We start from the raw sequence: 15,889 nt of genomic DNA, 5'->3' as shown, positions 1-15,889 counted from the left end.
TAACGAGTTTTAAAAACAAAATTTGAAGCTTCTGGAATGGCATGTACCAAAATACTGTTTACTAAGATTTTCTTTAATATGCGCTATCAGTATTATAATTCTATTGACCATCTCATTTTAACCATTGTATATATGATTTGCGGAAATTCTCGATGAAACGATTTTGCGCATTTGTAATAATCATAATGTTTAGAAAAGTTAATAGAAAGAGTTTGAAAGACAATATTTACACGCACAGAAAGTGTTTGAACGATACGATCTTTTTATATTATTTGTACAACTGCTACAAAAGTTTGCACTTTTTTTTCAGAAATGAAAAAGGCCAATCTTCGGTATATTTCCGACTCTTCCCGTTCCTGCCCGAGCAAGAGCAGAGGAGACGTTGAAGGAACTGTTCGCCGATAGGCCACGAAAATGGGATCTCTATGAGGAATGCCTGTCGCAATATGTGCACATTAATCGACCTGTCCATGTATTGCGCTTAACTGTACTTAAGCACTTGTCCGGAAATCAGTAATCCTTCGAACTCCGCTTTACCCCTTGATCACCATGCAACCGAATAAACCCAGACATAAGTGCATATATCCATATACTCATACACACATACATTTCATATGTACAATACACGTTCGGAAAGTTTACTAGTTGCATCATGACTCATGCTGGGAACTGATTTCATAATAACGTTTCATAATAATTATGTATTATATTTACGTAATTTTTTACGAAGAAACTGATTCTCTTGACGTATGATCGTGTGCGGTGATTCTTTTGTTCGCGATTTCCTTCCGAAAAAACGAAAAGGCAGCGAAGAGAAGGCAAAACTTAAGAAAATGAAAGAAAAGTAGTCTTAAAAAAATGAAATATAAAACATCAGAAATCCCAGAAATGCTCTTTACATTAATCGTTATAATATTGTTCAATATTAATTATAATAATATTTAAATAAGTATTATTATATTTCTCGAAAATTAAAAATGACTTTTTTGTGAGAATACTTTATATGCTGTAATAATGTGACAATCTATTATGTAGATAAATTGTTATAAAATAATAATTAATAGATATTAATTATTATAAAATAATAATTAATATATATTAATTATTATAAAATAATAATTAATATAAATATTGATTAATATAAAATAATTTAAAAATAAAATCTATTTAATCCGATTTAAGTTTTTTTCCATTTTTAACTCTCGATATTTATTTAAATATTTTACAAATTCAAATATGTTTTGAACAATTCTTTCTTCTCTTACTCTGCCTTTTATATCATCATAAATCAATTAAAATTTTTGTAATTTCGGACAATGTATTAGCACTATACGTGGAAAACAACATTTTAATCAAAATTGTTTTACTTGAATTGTTAATTATTTAATAAATTGATGGTATAATAACTTGAACCGCACAGGTATTGTTACAAATTTCATTTTCTTTCTGTAAATATAATCCTTTCGTTATAAATGTGTGCAGTTATCAAGAGCTCTGGATTACGATTTCTAAATAAGCTATAATACACAATCGAGAATGTGTGAAAAGAAAGATTAACGATTTCTCGAAAACACATCAAATTGCAGTCAAATTAAATATTTATATAGCTTATAATTGTTTGTGACATTTGTCGTACCGTATATGGTCAAAAAAAGCAGTCAGACTACATTTTGTGGATCAGTCTACGAAAGTTAAATCGTAGTAAAGAATTACACGTGTTACACAAATCATGAACCATAATATCCAATTAATATCCATTTTATCGAATTTTGCATTTTACAATATTCCTTGGGTGTTCCAAGCTGTTCCAACGTATTATCTATATATATGATAAAGATCTTAATATACTTATTTAGATAATAATAATATGTATGCAATGTGAAAGCATATGTTATGTGACCTATGATTATGCATGGTATAAACTGAAACAGAATTAAGTCAGAAGTCTGACGAAGATGATTCGCACCAAAAGACCTCTCTATATTACAGGAAAAATATTTCCAATGACATTATCCATGTTTTGTACAGTAAGATAGCTACTTAAATATTCGCGTAATTTTATAGAATATTAGATTATAATGTTTTCTAAAAAATATATATTTTATATATATATATATATATATATATATATATATATTTTATAAGCATTCATTTGTATCTCTTATATTTTGCTTTTAGCTAATCAGATGGTTATATATCCGTACTGCTCGCTAATCAATGATTTTTAGACATTGAGTTGAATATAATCTCCGACAGACAACAGCATTTAATTAATGCATCAAACTGTTTAATTTATGTATTCACGTGACAAAATGGTATCGCTATAATTCGAACAAAATAAATTCTCATGTGTATAATCAATTGCAATAAATAATCATATTTATATTATTGAGAGAATATTTTAAATTTTATCAAAACTGTCTTATATATTATTCAAGCTGTTTAATTGATTTAGAATCTCAATAAATTGTAGAGACATGCATTTAAAATGTTTCAAATTAATAATATTATCTCTTTACATATGCATATAGACATATTTAATATAGCAATTTATATGTTGAAATTGTTAATTAAGTTATTGTTTATTCACAATATATCGATCGCACTTGAACTGTCAATAAACATCATCTCTCGCACACTTCATTATATTATTATAACAATTTATATATTGATGTAAACACGTAGATACGTATACACTATTAAAAATATAATTATATATAATTTATATAATTATTAATATAATTATATATAATTTCATTAAAATTTAAACGAAATTTCATTGTAGATAAAAAATTAAAGAAGTATTTTGAAGTTTCAATTTTAAGATAATATTAGTAGTTGAAAAAATATTTTTATTTTCATTTTCTTTGCTTTCTTTAAAAAAGAAAATATTATTTATTTTTAAATTTATTCTTAAAATTATGTAGTTTTGATAATCTGCCGATGAAAAAAATTAACTCGAAAAATTTAAATTAAATTCCATAAACAACAAAATGAATTTTTAAAATTCTCCTACGATTTCTTTGGTCAGGTTTTAAATGAAATGATGTTTTAAAACTAAACGGTTTTCTTTTACACACATATTCATTCTATTTTGTTAATTTTTATAATGATCTTAGTATTTCGTATTGTCATCTTTCGTTGATAAAAACTCTGTCATCAAAACTATATCATTCAAATATGTCGCTTGCAAAACTGTGATGTCGATTAATTCTTTATATTTTTAAAGTTCGTTTAATAAAAGAGAGACGCGTCTCAGTTAAGTTTCCGAAAATTCAAATTGTTGAAAAAAAGTAAGTTCAGCGAGAAAAGAGATATGGGAGGATAAATTAATAATAAACGTCAGAAAAATTGGAGGCCGTTGCATTTATTATTTATAAAGTATTTAACGATGTTACAGGAGGGCTATACTAATTCGATTCTTCGAATTACGGTTTGACACGCGTAAAAAAGACACGGCGAACATTGGTGTTTGAAATATTTATGCACATGTCCGTACTTTACAGTTCGATAAAGTTCGTGAGTTTCAGAACTTTTGCCATGGACATGCGTAATTGTTGTATCGTAAAAAGTGAGGGAGAAATGCTAAATTCATAAAAAAGTATTAGTCTGCATTTAGCTTCCGACATGGACGATTCTAAGACACTGGCATACACAGGTCTTTATATTTTTATTCATTTTCACATATTTTTCATATATTATTCTTCTTTTTTATATTCATATATTATTCTTCTTTCTTATATTTTTCATATATTTTTCATATATTGTTATTATTAAACTCTGTGTAAACTCTCTGTCGTATAATAGACAAAGGTATATTTTAGGTAAAGTTGAGATTTAAATTAACATGGGGCTTCATCTAATATTTTTATATAGCATTATTATAAAAAGTTGATGACATATATATATATATATATATATATATATATATATATTATAATTTATATAATCTGACATATTATTTTTCTGACATTAATAAACGAATAAAAAATTTTTTTTAAAATTAAGTGGTCAAAAGATTTGCAGGCGATAATTACTTTAATATATCTCATTTTTTTATATGTGAAATTCTACACATTTTCCCGTCTTAAATTATCATCAATTATTCGGGCAATTAATCGGGCAATTATTCCGGGAAGGAAGAAATTGTTGCAAATAACGCGCGATTTAAGAAATAAAATGGAATTTACATAGACTTAGATTGGGCGATCGGAATAAATCGAATTTCTCTGAAGATCCTTGGTCTCTGGCCGGACGATAAGTTAAGTCATTGGCAAAAATTTTTCGCAAATCTACGCGCCTTCATTATCTTTATCACGATGTTTATCACATCGGTTATACCCGGGATGTTAGCATTGTTGAGGGTCTGGGGTGACATTGTGGCGATGGCAGACAATCTGCAGATCGCTCTACCATTATCGGTGACTGTCTTGAAATTTATTATTATGCGGTTCCGCAAAGAAGGTAAGTCGACATGAATATGATAGTTTATTTTATTCGATAGATTTACTTTATCTATTTTTCCTTAAGAGTATTGCAACTTCATCCGTAAATTTTGAAATTTCCTCTCCGAAGATCTTGTACCGATCATAAACATGATCGTGAACGATTGGATCAAAACGAAGACAGTGCAAGAACGAGATACCATGATAAAGCAAGCGAAAATCGCGAAAGCGATCGTTATGTTCGGATGTGTCATGATGAGTTTCGCATCTGTCGCTCTCATCATTCCACCTTGCTTTGGATACTCGATACGATATCTGACGAATCTCACGGATGGTGCGAAGCCGTTGCTGTTGCAAACCTATTACCTTCGTGACATGACAGAGAGCCCATATTACGAAATCGCGTTCGTCGCTCAAGCCACGTCGATCATAATGGCCGCGATTTCTTACACGGGCATCGATAATTTTTTGGGTCTGCTTGTATTTCATATCTGCGCTCAGCTGGATATTCTCAAAGTACGATTGCTTAATTTGAACGATTTCAAAAGCTTCAGCATCGGATTATCCTTCAATATTGAGGATCATCTACGTCTCATTAGGTTGTTCTTTAAATTCTCTGCGTTTAAAAGCTCTGTAATTTATACACTTATATATAAAGATTTAAATATTATATTGAGGTTCTTATATAATATTTATATAATTTTTTAAAAACTCGAACGTGTTCATTAAAAATATTCTAATAATATTTTTATTATCACATTATTTATATAATTAGCCGTAATAAATGTATAAACCTATAACAAATAGATTATATATTGTGCATTTTTATATTAAATGATACGGATTCAGACGACATCGTTATTTGTCAAAAACTCAATATAAATATATACACTTCATATCGCAGTTTCACATAATACATATGATAAATTTAATATGTATCGAAAATTTTAACGTCAAAAAATAGATCCTCATTTATACAGTACTTTTGTATTATGTCAGATAAATGCATCCGTTTTTAGACACATATTACACATTATACATCTTATTGTTAGAAATATGCCTTTAAGACATTGCTTTTATTTAAAATTGTTTATTTAAAATTACTCCATGTTACATTATGCGATATCTTATATCGTAGATCCGTTGATGTCATCGACCACACGTTCAACTTGATGCTTCTGGCATTATTAATGTATTTCGCTATTTTATTTTGCGTTCAAGGATTTCTATTAGTTACCGTAAGTTGCCGAAAAAGAGAAGAGCTATCCTTTCGAACATTGTATAATCCCAGATAGTATAAAATCTCCATCGCTACAATTTTTTGTTGCAACGGAAACGAAAACGCGACATGAAAAGACCATCTTAGTCGTGACACTCCTCTCAATTCTCCGTGTAAATAATATATATACATTTCTGGAAAAATTAGATTATTAAAATAAATTTGATAAACATCGAGAAATTGCGCAGAAAATCACACATATTAATGCATGTCTATAGATCATTGACGGAGTTAACGAAGATATTTCCTTTATGCGAATAAGTTGGCTCATTTCGATTCTCATTAATACATTCGTTCACATGTGCCTGTACTGTGTGGTCGGAGAGATTCTTATAGCCAAAGTAAGTATGTAAACGTAAGTATGTAAGTCTAATACACATAATTAATACCTTGATATATATCTTATATAACATTACACAGATCTACATAATAATTATCTGCATAATAATTAACACAGATCTAAATAATAATATTTTCCGATTGTTGCAAATCAGAAAAATTTTAATACAAAAGATTTTTATTTTTTGAAAAATTAATTCTCTCTTTTATAATATTTAATACTTTTTTAGTTTGATTTTTTTAATATTTTCAATTTATTCATTTTTTAAAGATTTTTATTTTTCATTTTGTAAAGATTTTTATTTTTATTTTTTGAAAGATATGACAGTGCGTCTCCTGTGACAGATTTATAATACTTATTTAGGGCGAAGGAGTGTATTATGCAGCGTACAACTATACGTGGTACTCACTGAAACCAAATGAAGCTAGAAACCTGTTGCTGATAATGATTCGTTCTGAAAAACCTCTTCTCATTACTGCGGGCAGAATATTTCCTATGACATTGTCTATGTTTTGCAGTGTAAGACATCCGTAATTCGTTCATATAAAATGTTCATATAAAGACGGCTTTTACACAATAGAAATCTCTTTTTATTTTTTTTTCTTTTGATTTATAATTATTCATCATTGCTGTCACTGTATACATGTATATGTTCATTCGTCACGTTTTCAGTTAATCAAGACATCAGCTGGTTACATTTCCGTTCTGCTTGCTAATCGATAATAATTCTTTGCCTGATTCGATTGATCAAAAATTTAGACCATGAGCAATTAAAAAAAAAGAGATTATATAACAAAAATAATCATTCTCGTCTCTATTTTCATTTGACGTTTATGTTATGTGATGGTTTAACATAAAGCAAACATTTTATTAAACGAAAAATTATACATTTATGTATGTATGTCAATTAACAATAAAATAATCATAATTATGAAAATGTTTTTGATAATATATGATGCGCTCAAAAATGCTCTGCGTTAGCAAGATAGATGATATTATACTTGTAATAATTTTAAAATTAATACTAAGATTATAATTTATAATCTTATATTTTATAATTTTATAATTTATACTATTTACTACAATTATACTATTATACTATTCATTATAATTTATACTATTTAAGAAGGAGAATACACTACTACTAGTATAATTTATATATGTATTATATAATTTAATTATTATTTGTAAATATATATATAAGTTTTCATTATTATTTTTAAATATAAAAATATATATACTACACACATCAAATATTTTTCGATTCCTTACATTTTGTATCTGTATATCTTGTTATCTGTGTTTTGTATATAATAATAATTTCGCAGTGTAATATACAATTTCATCAGTTGTGCAGTTTGCGCGGTAGTTTTGTGTGCATATAATGCATTTGTGCATAAAGTGCAGCCTTATATAAGTGGATTGTCAATATCGAGTATTGAAAAATTATTCATATATATATGTATATGTATTATTCATACATTCATTCATAAAGTGAATGTACTCATTCATAAAAATGAATGCACTCATTCATAAAAGTGAATGCACTCATTCATTAATTCATTTATTACCGATTGAGAAAGAAGGGAGAGACCTCTGTCGAAAAACTGAAGAGTTATGTCCTCTTTCTCATCGCTTACATGATCTTGCGTCGTTCTCGTTTTGAGAGAGTGTTCCGGACAAGAGATTCAGGAAGCAACAGTGAATTGAAAAATACAAGATAAAGAATATCTCTTTCTCCGAGGAATCAATTTATTAAAATGGCAAAGCACATATCAGATCCTGCAGCTGGATTCAGGCTCGAGTACGTTAAAACTGATTAATTAATAATAAACTTGCATGGTCCTTACATGCTAATTTTTATATTTATATGGATTATATCGTTCTTTTCAGAGATTTGATAGGCGAAGAGGGGGTTACCTTTGAAATTGGAGAGGATTATGTTGGAGAAGACAATGACGACGAAGAATTTTCATTTTCTCCATTCGTACATTTCAGCAATGAGGAGATGTTAAACATGTTAAACATGAATGGTTTCGAAGATGAAAATGATGGAGATGATGAGAAAGGATCCGTATCCCTTTACGGTATGAGCTTCGAAAAGTTAAAAGCAAAGATGACAAGTTTGACCATAGATCAAAAAGTAAATCAGATTTTATATTATTTATAAATTATGTTTTCTTTAGAAAAGAGAATAATAAGAGGAGATATATAATATTTTTGATATATTGAAAATACGTCAATAAAATTAAATAAAACTAGATAAAACTTGCAAAAATATTTTTTAAAAAATCAAAGTGAAACGTAACCTTTTTGCATGTTTTAAAATGTAAACAATTTTACTTATGTTATGAAATTATGTTACGTTAGGTCATGAAATATGTGAAGCAAAAAGGTGTTGGAGAAGTTGTTCCTGCTAATGGTCAAATTACCTTTCATTACATTGGATATTTTGAAGACAGAGATGAACCTTTCGATTCAACTTATTCTTCTGGAAAACCAAGGACACTGCGTTTAGGCCAAGGATACATTATACCTGGTTTAGAGATCGGCATCAGTACTATGCAGAAGCATGAAATAGCAATATTTTTGATACATCCCGATCTTGCTTATAAAGCTTTTGGATGTCCACCACGTATTCCACCCAATGAGGAAGTGGTATTTGTAGTTCACTTAATTGATTACCTTGATGATGGTTCTGCAGATACTTATCAAAATCTTCAAACAGAAGAAAAGCAGTCTTTTAGACATATAAAAGAGCCAATGTTACATATGTTTGTGGCTGCTAAGGATACTTGTAGAAAGCTTAATTTCAAACGGGCAATACGAGAGTAAATAACATTATATTAAAGACTTTTGTGTAAATGTAATATGATCATATGTGTATAATATATTTTTTTTGTAGATATAAAAGAATTATTGACTGCTTAGAAAATGTACAATTGAAAGATAATTCAGAAGAAGAAGAAATGAATGAATTACTTTCAAGAGCTTATAGCAATCTTGGAATATGCTATAACAAAATAGATTTACCTCGTCTTGCCTGTATGGCTTGTGGACGAGTACCAATACCAACAGCTAAAAGCCATTACAAGTATGGGAATATGTTAATTGATGTAATATTTATGAATTAATCGTATATTAAATTAATATCATGATTGAAATCATTTTTTCTTCTAGTTTTGGAAAAGCTTTATTGAATCTTGGAGAATATGATGAAGCAATGAAGAAATTGCGAAAAGCTTATACATTGGAACCAAGTAATGAAGAAATTGGAAAAGTAATTCAGCAAGTGAGTTGAAGATTTTTCAAAATATGTTTCTTCTAATATGTGTTAAAATAAAATATATTAATATCTTTTTTATAAACAGACAAATGTGAAACAGCGTCAATATTTGGAAATTGAGAAAAAATTATGGAAAAATTGTTTCAAGCCTGGAGAAAAACAAAAAATTAACGAATTTCGAAATGTCATGCGTGATTTTTGCGAAACCATTATCAGTGATAGTACTGTATCAAGACTTTCTCTTCCTGAAGGTCTTACAGAAGAAGAACTTCAACTTGTACGTGAAGAAGCTGCTGCATTAGGATTGAATGTTATTACAAATATAAGATATGGCAAAGAAATCGTCTATCTTCAAAAGAGCAAAGTATAAAATTAACTTCTTGTTTATTAAATTGCAACTATAAAATTCTTAACAATCCTTAACAATACTTAAAATACTATTTTAATAATGTTAATATTATTATTTTAAGATTTTTTTGATGAATTTTAAGCTTATTTTTTTATTACTTGGTGGATATGACAATTTAATGTTACAATTTTTCAATGAATTGCCAGGAAAATTTATAAGATAATTCATATGAGATAAATCTTGGCTCACTAAAAGAAAGTCGATTCCTAGTATTTTTCTCATAAAAATCCAATTCTTAATAATGTTGCAATTTTGCACTGTTGTATACTCTTAATAATTTTAGTATGCAATCATATACATTCCCAAAGATTAAGTATTAATTTTCTATCTTTATAATTTTGATAATTTTAGATGTTTTTTTAATACATGCTCTGTATGCTGAAAAAAGTATAATAATAAGGTTCTCCTCCTCCAGTAAGAAATACAGATCAAAGATAGGTCTATTAAATGTCTATTATACATTTATAGTTGTCTAGTAGCCATCTTTCCTATCATTTCTCACTGGGTCACAGATAAATAGATTGTAAAATAAAGTCTTTATATTGATAATATTTGTTTATTACATATAATTATCTATGAATATTAACTTTATATTAAACATTACTTTTTCTAATGCAAAGAAAATTAAATAAAACGACGTTTTTTACATAAGCAGCATTAAGGATATTTCATTATGATGTATGTCAAAATGGGAGTTTTGCCATCAAAAAAAATCAAATGACAATTGCCTAACATTAAAATATAAGTTAAATGATAAGTGTCTAATACAACTCGAATATTTTTATACTTTGTTTCTCTTTTACTATTAATAAAATATTTTTGCACAAATATAATTGTATTTTGTATTTATATTTGGCTGATCCTGAAATGTAAGATAGTAAATGAAACTATATCAATTTCCATATGTGGCATATATTGTTTCGATACATTTAAGTATAGAGTAAACAAACGCCGGAAGTTCGTGGAGCATCCTCATTATGTATTTCTTGTTCGGCATAATAAGATGTAATGGATCAAACGATATAAGGTTTCCGCTGATGTAACATCAAGGTATATAAGAAAAATTTCGCAACGCAATAATGTCAAAAAATAGTACAATGTTTCTTATTGCAACGTTCTTCATATCTTTGCTCCTAAGTAATCTGATTTTTTTCCATATCTAGTTTCAATTTTCTAATCGAAAATATAATGATTTACTTACAAATTAAGGTGAGAGTGTCGTCCACATTTTCATTATTTTTCAATCATGTTTTTTAGATGTACCTATTAATTCAGTTGATTTACCAAATCATCGATCATCGATTCAAAACTTTCAAGACTTCCGTCCCGAGGAAGGTCTCCTGGAGATCTTCCTGAACCCGACACCGGTCATTTCGAATGATCACGCGGTGATTGGCAGCATTATTGATTCGGATTTGAAAGCGGAGAATATAAATTATGAGCTTTACACCAAAGATAATAAAGAGCAATCTGTTTCTCTACGAGTGGGTGATAGTGCACAACTGAAAGAATCGCCGTTTAACTCTACATGGCCAACCAAGATCATCATTCACGGATGGGCAGAGAGCGGAAATACTTTCTGGATAAATAACATTCGACAAAATTATCTTAGTATCGGAGATTACAATGTAATCTGCGTAAATTGGTTCGCTGGTTCAACCAAGGAATATCTAACGTCTGCCAAAATTACTCGTCTGGTGAGCGATATTTTCGCGTATCTTACAAAAAAAATTAACAGATCAGTTAATGAAAAGAATTTTTAAAATTATAGTATATTTAAAAAATTTTTTAAATTATAATATATTTTAACGATGCTGCATAATCGCAAAATTTGTATCAATCACGTATTGGAATAGAGACAATTTTTTTAATGTACAGATTATAAGTACTATTGATAGATTAATTCACAATTAATTCATAATTAATTTATAAATTTATATTAAAAATTTATATTAAAACAAAAATTGATACATGGCAAAATTCTGGAAATTCCTTAACTCTTATTCTAATATATCAACTTTTTACAAGAAATTGCACATATATATACACAAGATTTGTGTGTTTACAGGTAGGAGAATACATAGCTGCGTTTATAAAATTTCTCGGATCGGAGGTTCAAGTTTCCTACAGTGATATCCATGTACTGGGGCATAGTTTGGGTGCCCATGTAGCCGGGTACGTTGGTAATTATATGCGGGGAAGACTCGGTCGCATCACCGGACTTGATCCAGCTGGACCAGCCTTCGAGACACCTTATCTGAAAGACGCGGCTGAGCGGCTAGATTCCACAGACGCCGATTTCGTCGACATCATACACACCTGTGCCGGTAGTCTCGGCATCCTCAGACCCATCGGCCACGTGGATTTCTATCCGAACGGAGGAACATTTAGACAACCCGGATGTCCAGTACTTTCAGCCCGTACGTCGTACATAAGATATTCGTAGCCTATATTTAAGCTGTATAATATGTGACAGAACTGATCCAATTTCTATTTTTAGAAACCTGTAGTCACAGTAGATCGCATGAATTTTTTGCCGAGTCTATCGTGCATCCTGACGGCTTTCCCGCTCTACGGTGCGCCAATTGGATAGATTTCCAGCTTGGTAAATGCAGCAATAATTCTACTGTGATGGGAGAATTTGTCAATACTAAAGCTCGGGGTACTTTTTACCTGGAAACCAACGCAGAACCGCTGTTTGGAAAAGGCGAGATATAAAAGGAAGTCGGTGGACATTTAGATAACGTAACTTTGCATGTCCACTTATGACACGTATATATATTTTATTACAATTATAGCAATATCGCAGAGAAACGTACAAAAGAGTATAGAAAGTATTTTACTTATATATACATATATATGTATCTATTACACAAATATGATTACGATATCTAGTAGGTAGTAATAAAAAAAACGACGCCTATATATTGCACACATATATATGTTGCATAAATTTTATTTAGTTAAGCCATTCTAGCAAGCTTTGCCACCCCATCGGACGATTTCTCGATTTTGCCGCAAAATTGCATGCGATATTTTCGACGAATTGTATCCCAATCGACGACGTTGTCTATCCTCGAAATATTACTCAAGGAACTTTGACTGTTGGCCGGACTTAATTGAAGTAATGAAAAATTGACGTTGTCCTTTGTTCGTGGAATTATTCTGTTATTCTAAAAAGACGAAAGAGGAACAGATATAAAGACCTGAAATTATTTAATAAATTTTCGAAAATATCTGGAAATTAAAACTTTGGCATATGTAATGATATGTATCCTCATAAATACGATAACATTAGTCAATTATAACATATTTACAATATATAATTATTATATATATATATATATATATATAATAATTATATATATAATAATTTTATATATATATATATATATATATATATGTAATTCTGCATTATATATATATATATATATATATATATAATGCAGAATCACATGTTTACAATATATAATGAAGAAATTAAAATTTTCATATCCGTTTCTGCTTTATTACAGAAACGGATATGAAAATTTTAAACAGGCAAATATAATTATGAATCGAATCGATACGTCTGCAACAAGCATATCTGATATCTACGTACGCTGGAAAGTGGATATTTCGGAAAGTCTCTTTAACTGACAAAGTGGTATCGCTATAATTCGAACAAAATAAATTCTCATGTGTATAATCAATTGCAATAAATAATCATATTTATATTATTGAGAGAATATTTTAAATTTTATCAAAACTATCTTATATATTATTCAAGCTGTTTAATTGATTTAGAATCTCAATAAATTGTAGAGACATGCATTTAAAATGTTTCAAATTAATAATATTATCTCTTTACATATGCATATAGACATATTTAATATAGCAATTTACATGTTGAAATTGTTAATTAAGTTATGGTTTCTCACAATATATCGATCGCACTTGAACTGTCAATAAACATCATCTCTCGCACACTTCATTATGTTATTATAACAATTTATATATTGATGTAGACACATAGATACGTATACACTACTAAAAAATATATCAAGAAACACGGTAGTGTCTTGAAATCGAGTGATCACTCAGGCGCAAGACACACCGTGTATCTTTGCGCGAATGGCTAAGTTGCGAGTAATGCATATTATTGGTTCTCAATAACCGTTAAATCAATCAAATTATGTTATAAGGCTTGAAATAATTTTTCAATTTTACAACCATAAAATATCTAGTAAAATATTCATTTTTTTATTATCTTACCTTAATACTTTTATGTACAAAATAATGAGAGGCATCAATTGGTGTAAAGAAAACACACAGTTGTTTTTAAGAAAAAATATGTAATTGTTAATTGCAAATTACATATTTTTTCTTCGGAACAATTAAATGTTTTTTTTACACCAATTGATTCCTCCCATTATTTTGTACATAAAAAAATTATTATTTTGTACATAAAAGTATTAAGGTAAGATAATCGAAAAATAAATATTTTACAAGATATTTTATAGTTTATGTAAAGTTAAGATATTACTTTAAGCCTCATAATTCGAAAAGTACTCAATGAAAAAATACTTTATTATAGTGTTTTGTAAAGCTATGTACATAAGCTATAAGAATATGCAATAAAAAATAGGTGGTACCATTTAAGAAATTAAAGGTATCCTTGACCTGATTTTAACAATGCCATCCAAGATCAAACCAATGACATCACCTTATGCTCAAAACCATACAACTTTTGTCGAAAACAATTTTTTCTAAATGCTTAGTTTTTGAAAGAAAAGGGGTGTACGGGTGGTCCAGAACATCCTGTATATATATACATATATATGTATATATAATTCAATAGAAATATCAATATCAAATCAATATCAAAAAAACTCATACATACATATGTATGTATATCCTTGTTGCCACTCTCTCCTAAATCTGTTGGTAAGAGATTATTGTAAAATAGATAAAAAGCCCCGTTTTACAAATATTTTGCAGATATATATATCTTTGCAAAATATTTGTAAAACGGGTCTTTTATATATGGGGCGTTCCATGCCAAATCGGACACCATTTAGCTTTTGCATCGCCGATTTTTTTGAAAATTTTTTATCTTTTAGTATTGGTTGAAAGAGGCCTCCATGATTTTTTTCAATTTTTTTTGTCAAATCGTTTTTAAGATATCGATTTTTCAAAAATTACGTTACTTTTTCTTTAGACGTCCATAAGTTTGCGAAAAATGGGTCAAATGGGACGTTTTTTTTTTTTAAATTTTTCTTTTTAAACGCACTTTTGATAAAAAATATCGAAAAAATTTTTCAAACCGTATTTCTATAAGATTTTCAAGTTTTAAATATAAATTGTTGATTTACCAAAAACACGTACTGATCGATTTTCTTAAACATTTTTTGTAAAAAACTGTCATTCATTCCACAACTTTTAAACCTAAGTAGATAATGGGATAACGATGGGATCTATTTTTTTTCGATTTTTTATTTCCATATTTTAATTATCCGTGTTGAAAATAAATATTAATCTTTTTTTCAGGCTTACCGGCAACGGTCATTCTTATTTATTAAATAAAATAGATATATCTTAATCATTTAATGAACGATAACCGATAATTTTTATTTGAATAAACCACAATATATACAAATTTCAACTCTTCAACAATTATATGACTGGGCAATAAAACCAAATTCTTTGCCAAATATTTATGCTCAATTCTTCTCTAACGAAGATTACATTCGAGCCAAAGAATCATTAGAGAAACGATATATGAGAGCAAAGATAATAACAGGGACGCAAAAATATCATTGTGTAATTCCAGACGGAGAAGATACTTTGAGATTGAAAGAATTTTCGTTATCTGTTGAATCTCGAATTTATAAAATATTTAAACGTGTGAGAAAATAAATGCTACTGAATAAAAAAAACTTTAGCATAATAAGTACTTTATTTCGCCTGTATCTTTTTCCTGAAATCAATCTGTCTAATTAATAATCACTATGTGTCAGATAATTATTAATAGTAGCTCCTGTGTATAGTATTTTTTTTCAGATATTTTTCAACAAGGATAACTTAAATATGGAAATAGAAAAATCGAAAAAAAATAGATCCCATCGTTTCCCATTATCTACTTAGGCTT

General features: G+C 28.6%; 3 protein-coding genes across 4 annotated transcripts; all 3 read left to right on the top strand.

The window, feature by feature from the left end:
* The first annotated feature begins 3,627 nt into the window (after positions 1–3,627).
* On the top strand, positions 3,628–6,620 carry LOC112637851 (odorant receptor 43a-like). The gene is made up of 6 exons (XM_025408509.1): positions 3,628–3,658; positions 4,195–4,464; positions 4,576–5,044; positions 5,584–5,683; positions 5,943–6,065; positions 6,428–6,620. The coding sequence occupies exons 1-6, from the start codon at positions 3,628–3,630 to the stop codon at positions 6,596–6,598; spliced, it is 1,164 nt and encodes a 387-aa protein (XP_025264294.1). The 3' UTR covers positions 6,599–6,620.
* Positions 6,621–7,703: 1,083 nt separating this feature from the next.
* On the top strand, positions 7,704–9,785 carry LOC105248556 (inactive peptidyl-prolyl cis-trans isomerase FKBP6). Of its 2 annotated transcripts, XM_020026661.2 has the most exons (6): positions 7,704–7,868; positions 7,958–8,207; positions 8,435–8,895; positions 8,970–9,158; positions 9,245–9,356; positions 9,436–9,781. In XM_020026661.2, the coding sequence occupies exons 1-6, from the start codon at positions 7,825–7,827 to the stop codon at positions 9,718–9,720; spliced, it is 1,341 nt and encodes a 446-aa protein (XP_019882220.2). In that variant the 5' UTR covers positions 7,704–7,824; the 3' UTR covers positions 9,721–9,781. The 2 variants fall into 2 exon arrangements, with proteins under 2 accessions (XP_019882220.2, XP_019882221.2); XM_020026662.2 differs by lacking the exon at positions 7,704–7,868 and having other exon boundaries at positions 7,990–8,151; positions 9,436–9,785.
* A 1,038-nt stretch (positions 9,786–10,823) lies between these two features.
* On the top strand, positions 10,824–12,671 carry LOC105248554 (pancreatic lipase-related protein 2). The gene is made up of 4 exons (XM_011253403.3): positions 10,824–10,896; positions 11,017–11,456; positions 11,828–12,179; positions 12,260–12,671. The coding sequence occupies exons 1-4, from the start codon at positions 10,839–10,841 to the stop codon at positions 12,475–12,477; spliced, it is 1,068 nt and encodes a 355-aa protein (XP_011251705.2). The 5' UTR covers positions 10,824–10,838; the 3' UTR covers positions 12,478–12,671.
* The last annotated feature ends 3,218 nt before the right edge of the window (positions 12,672–15,889 follow it).

This window comes from Camponotus floridanus, unplaced genomic scaffold (genome assembly GCF_003227725.1).
Source record: "Camponotus floridanus strain SB8 unplaced genomic scaffold, Cflo_v7.5 scaffold211, whole genome shotgun sequence".
Classification (NCBI taxonomy): domain Eukaryota; kingdom Metazoa; phylum Arthropoda; class Insecta; order Hymenoptera; family Formicidae; genus Camponotus; species Camponotus floridanus.
This window is presented reverse-complemented; position numbering and strand designations above follow the sequence as displayed.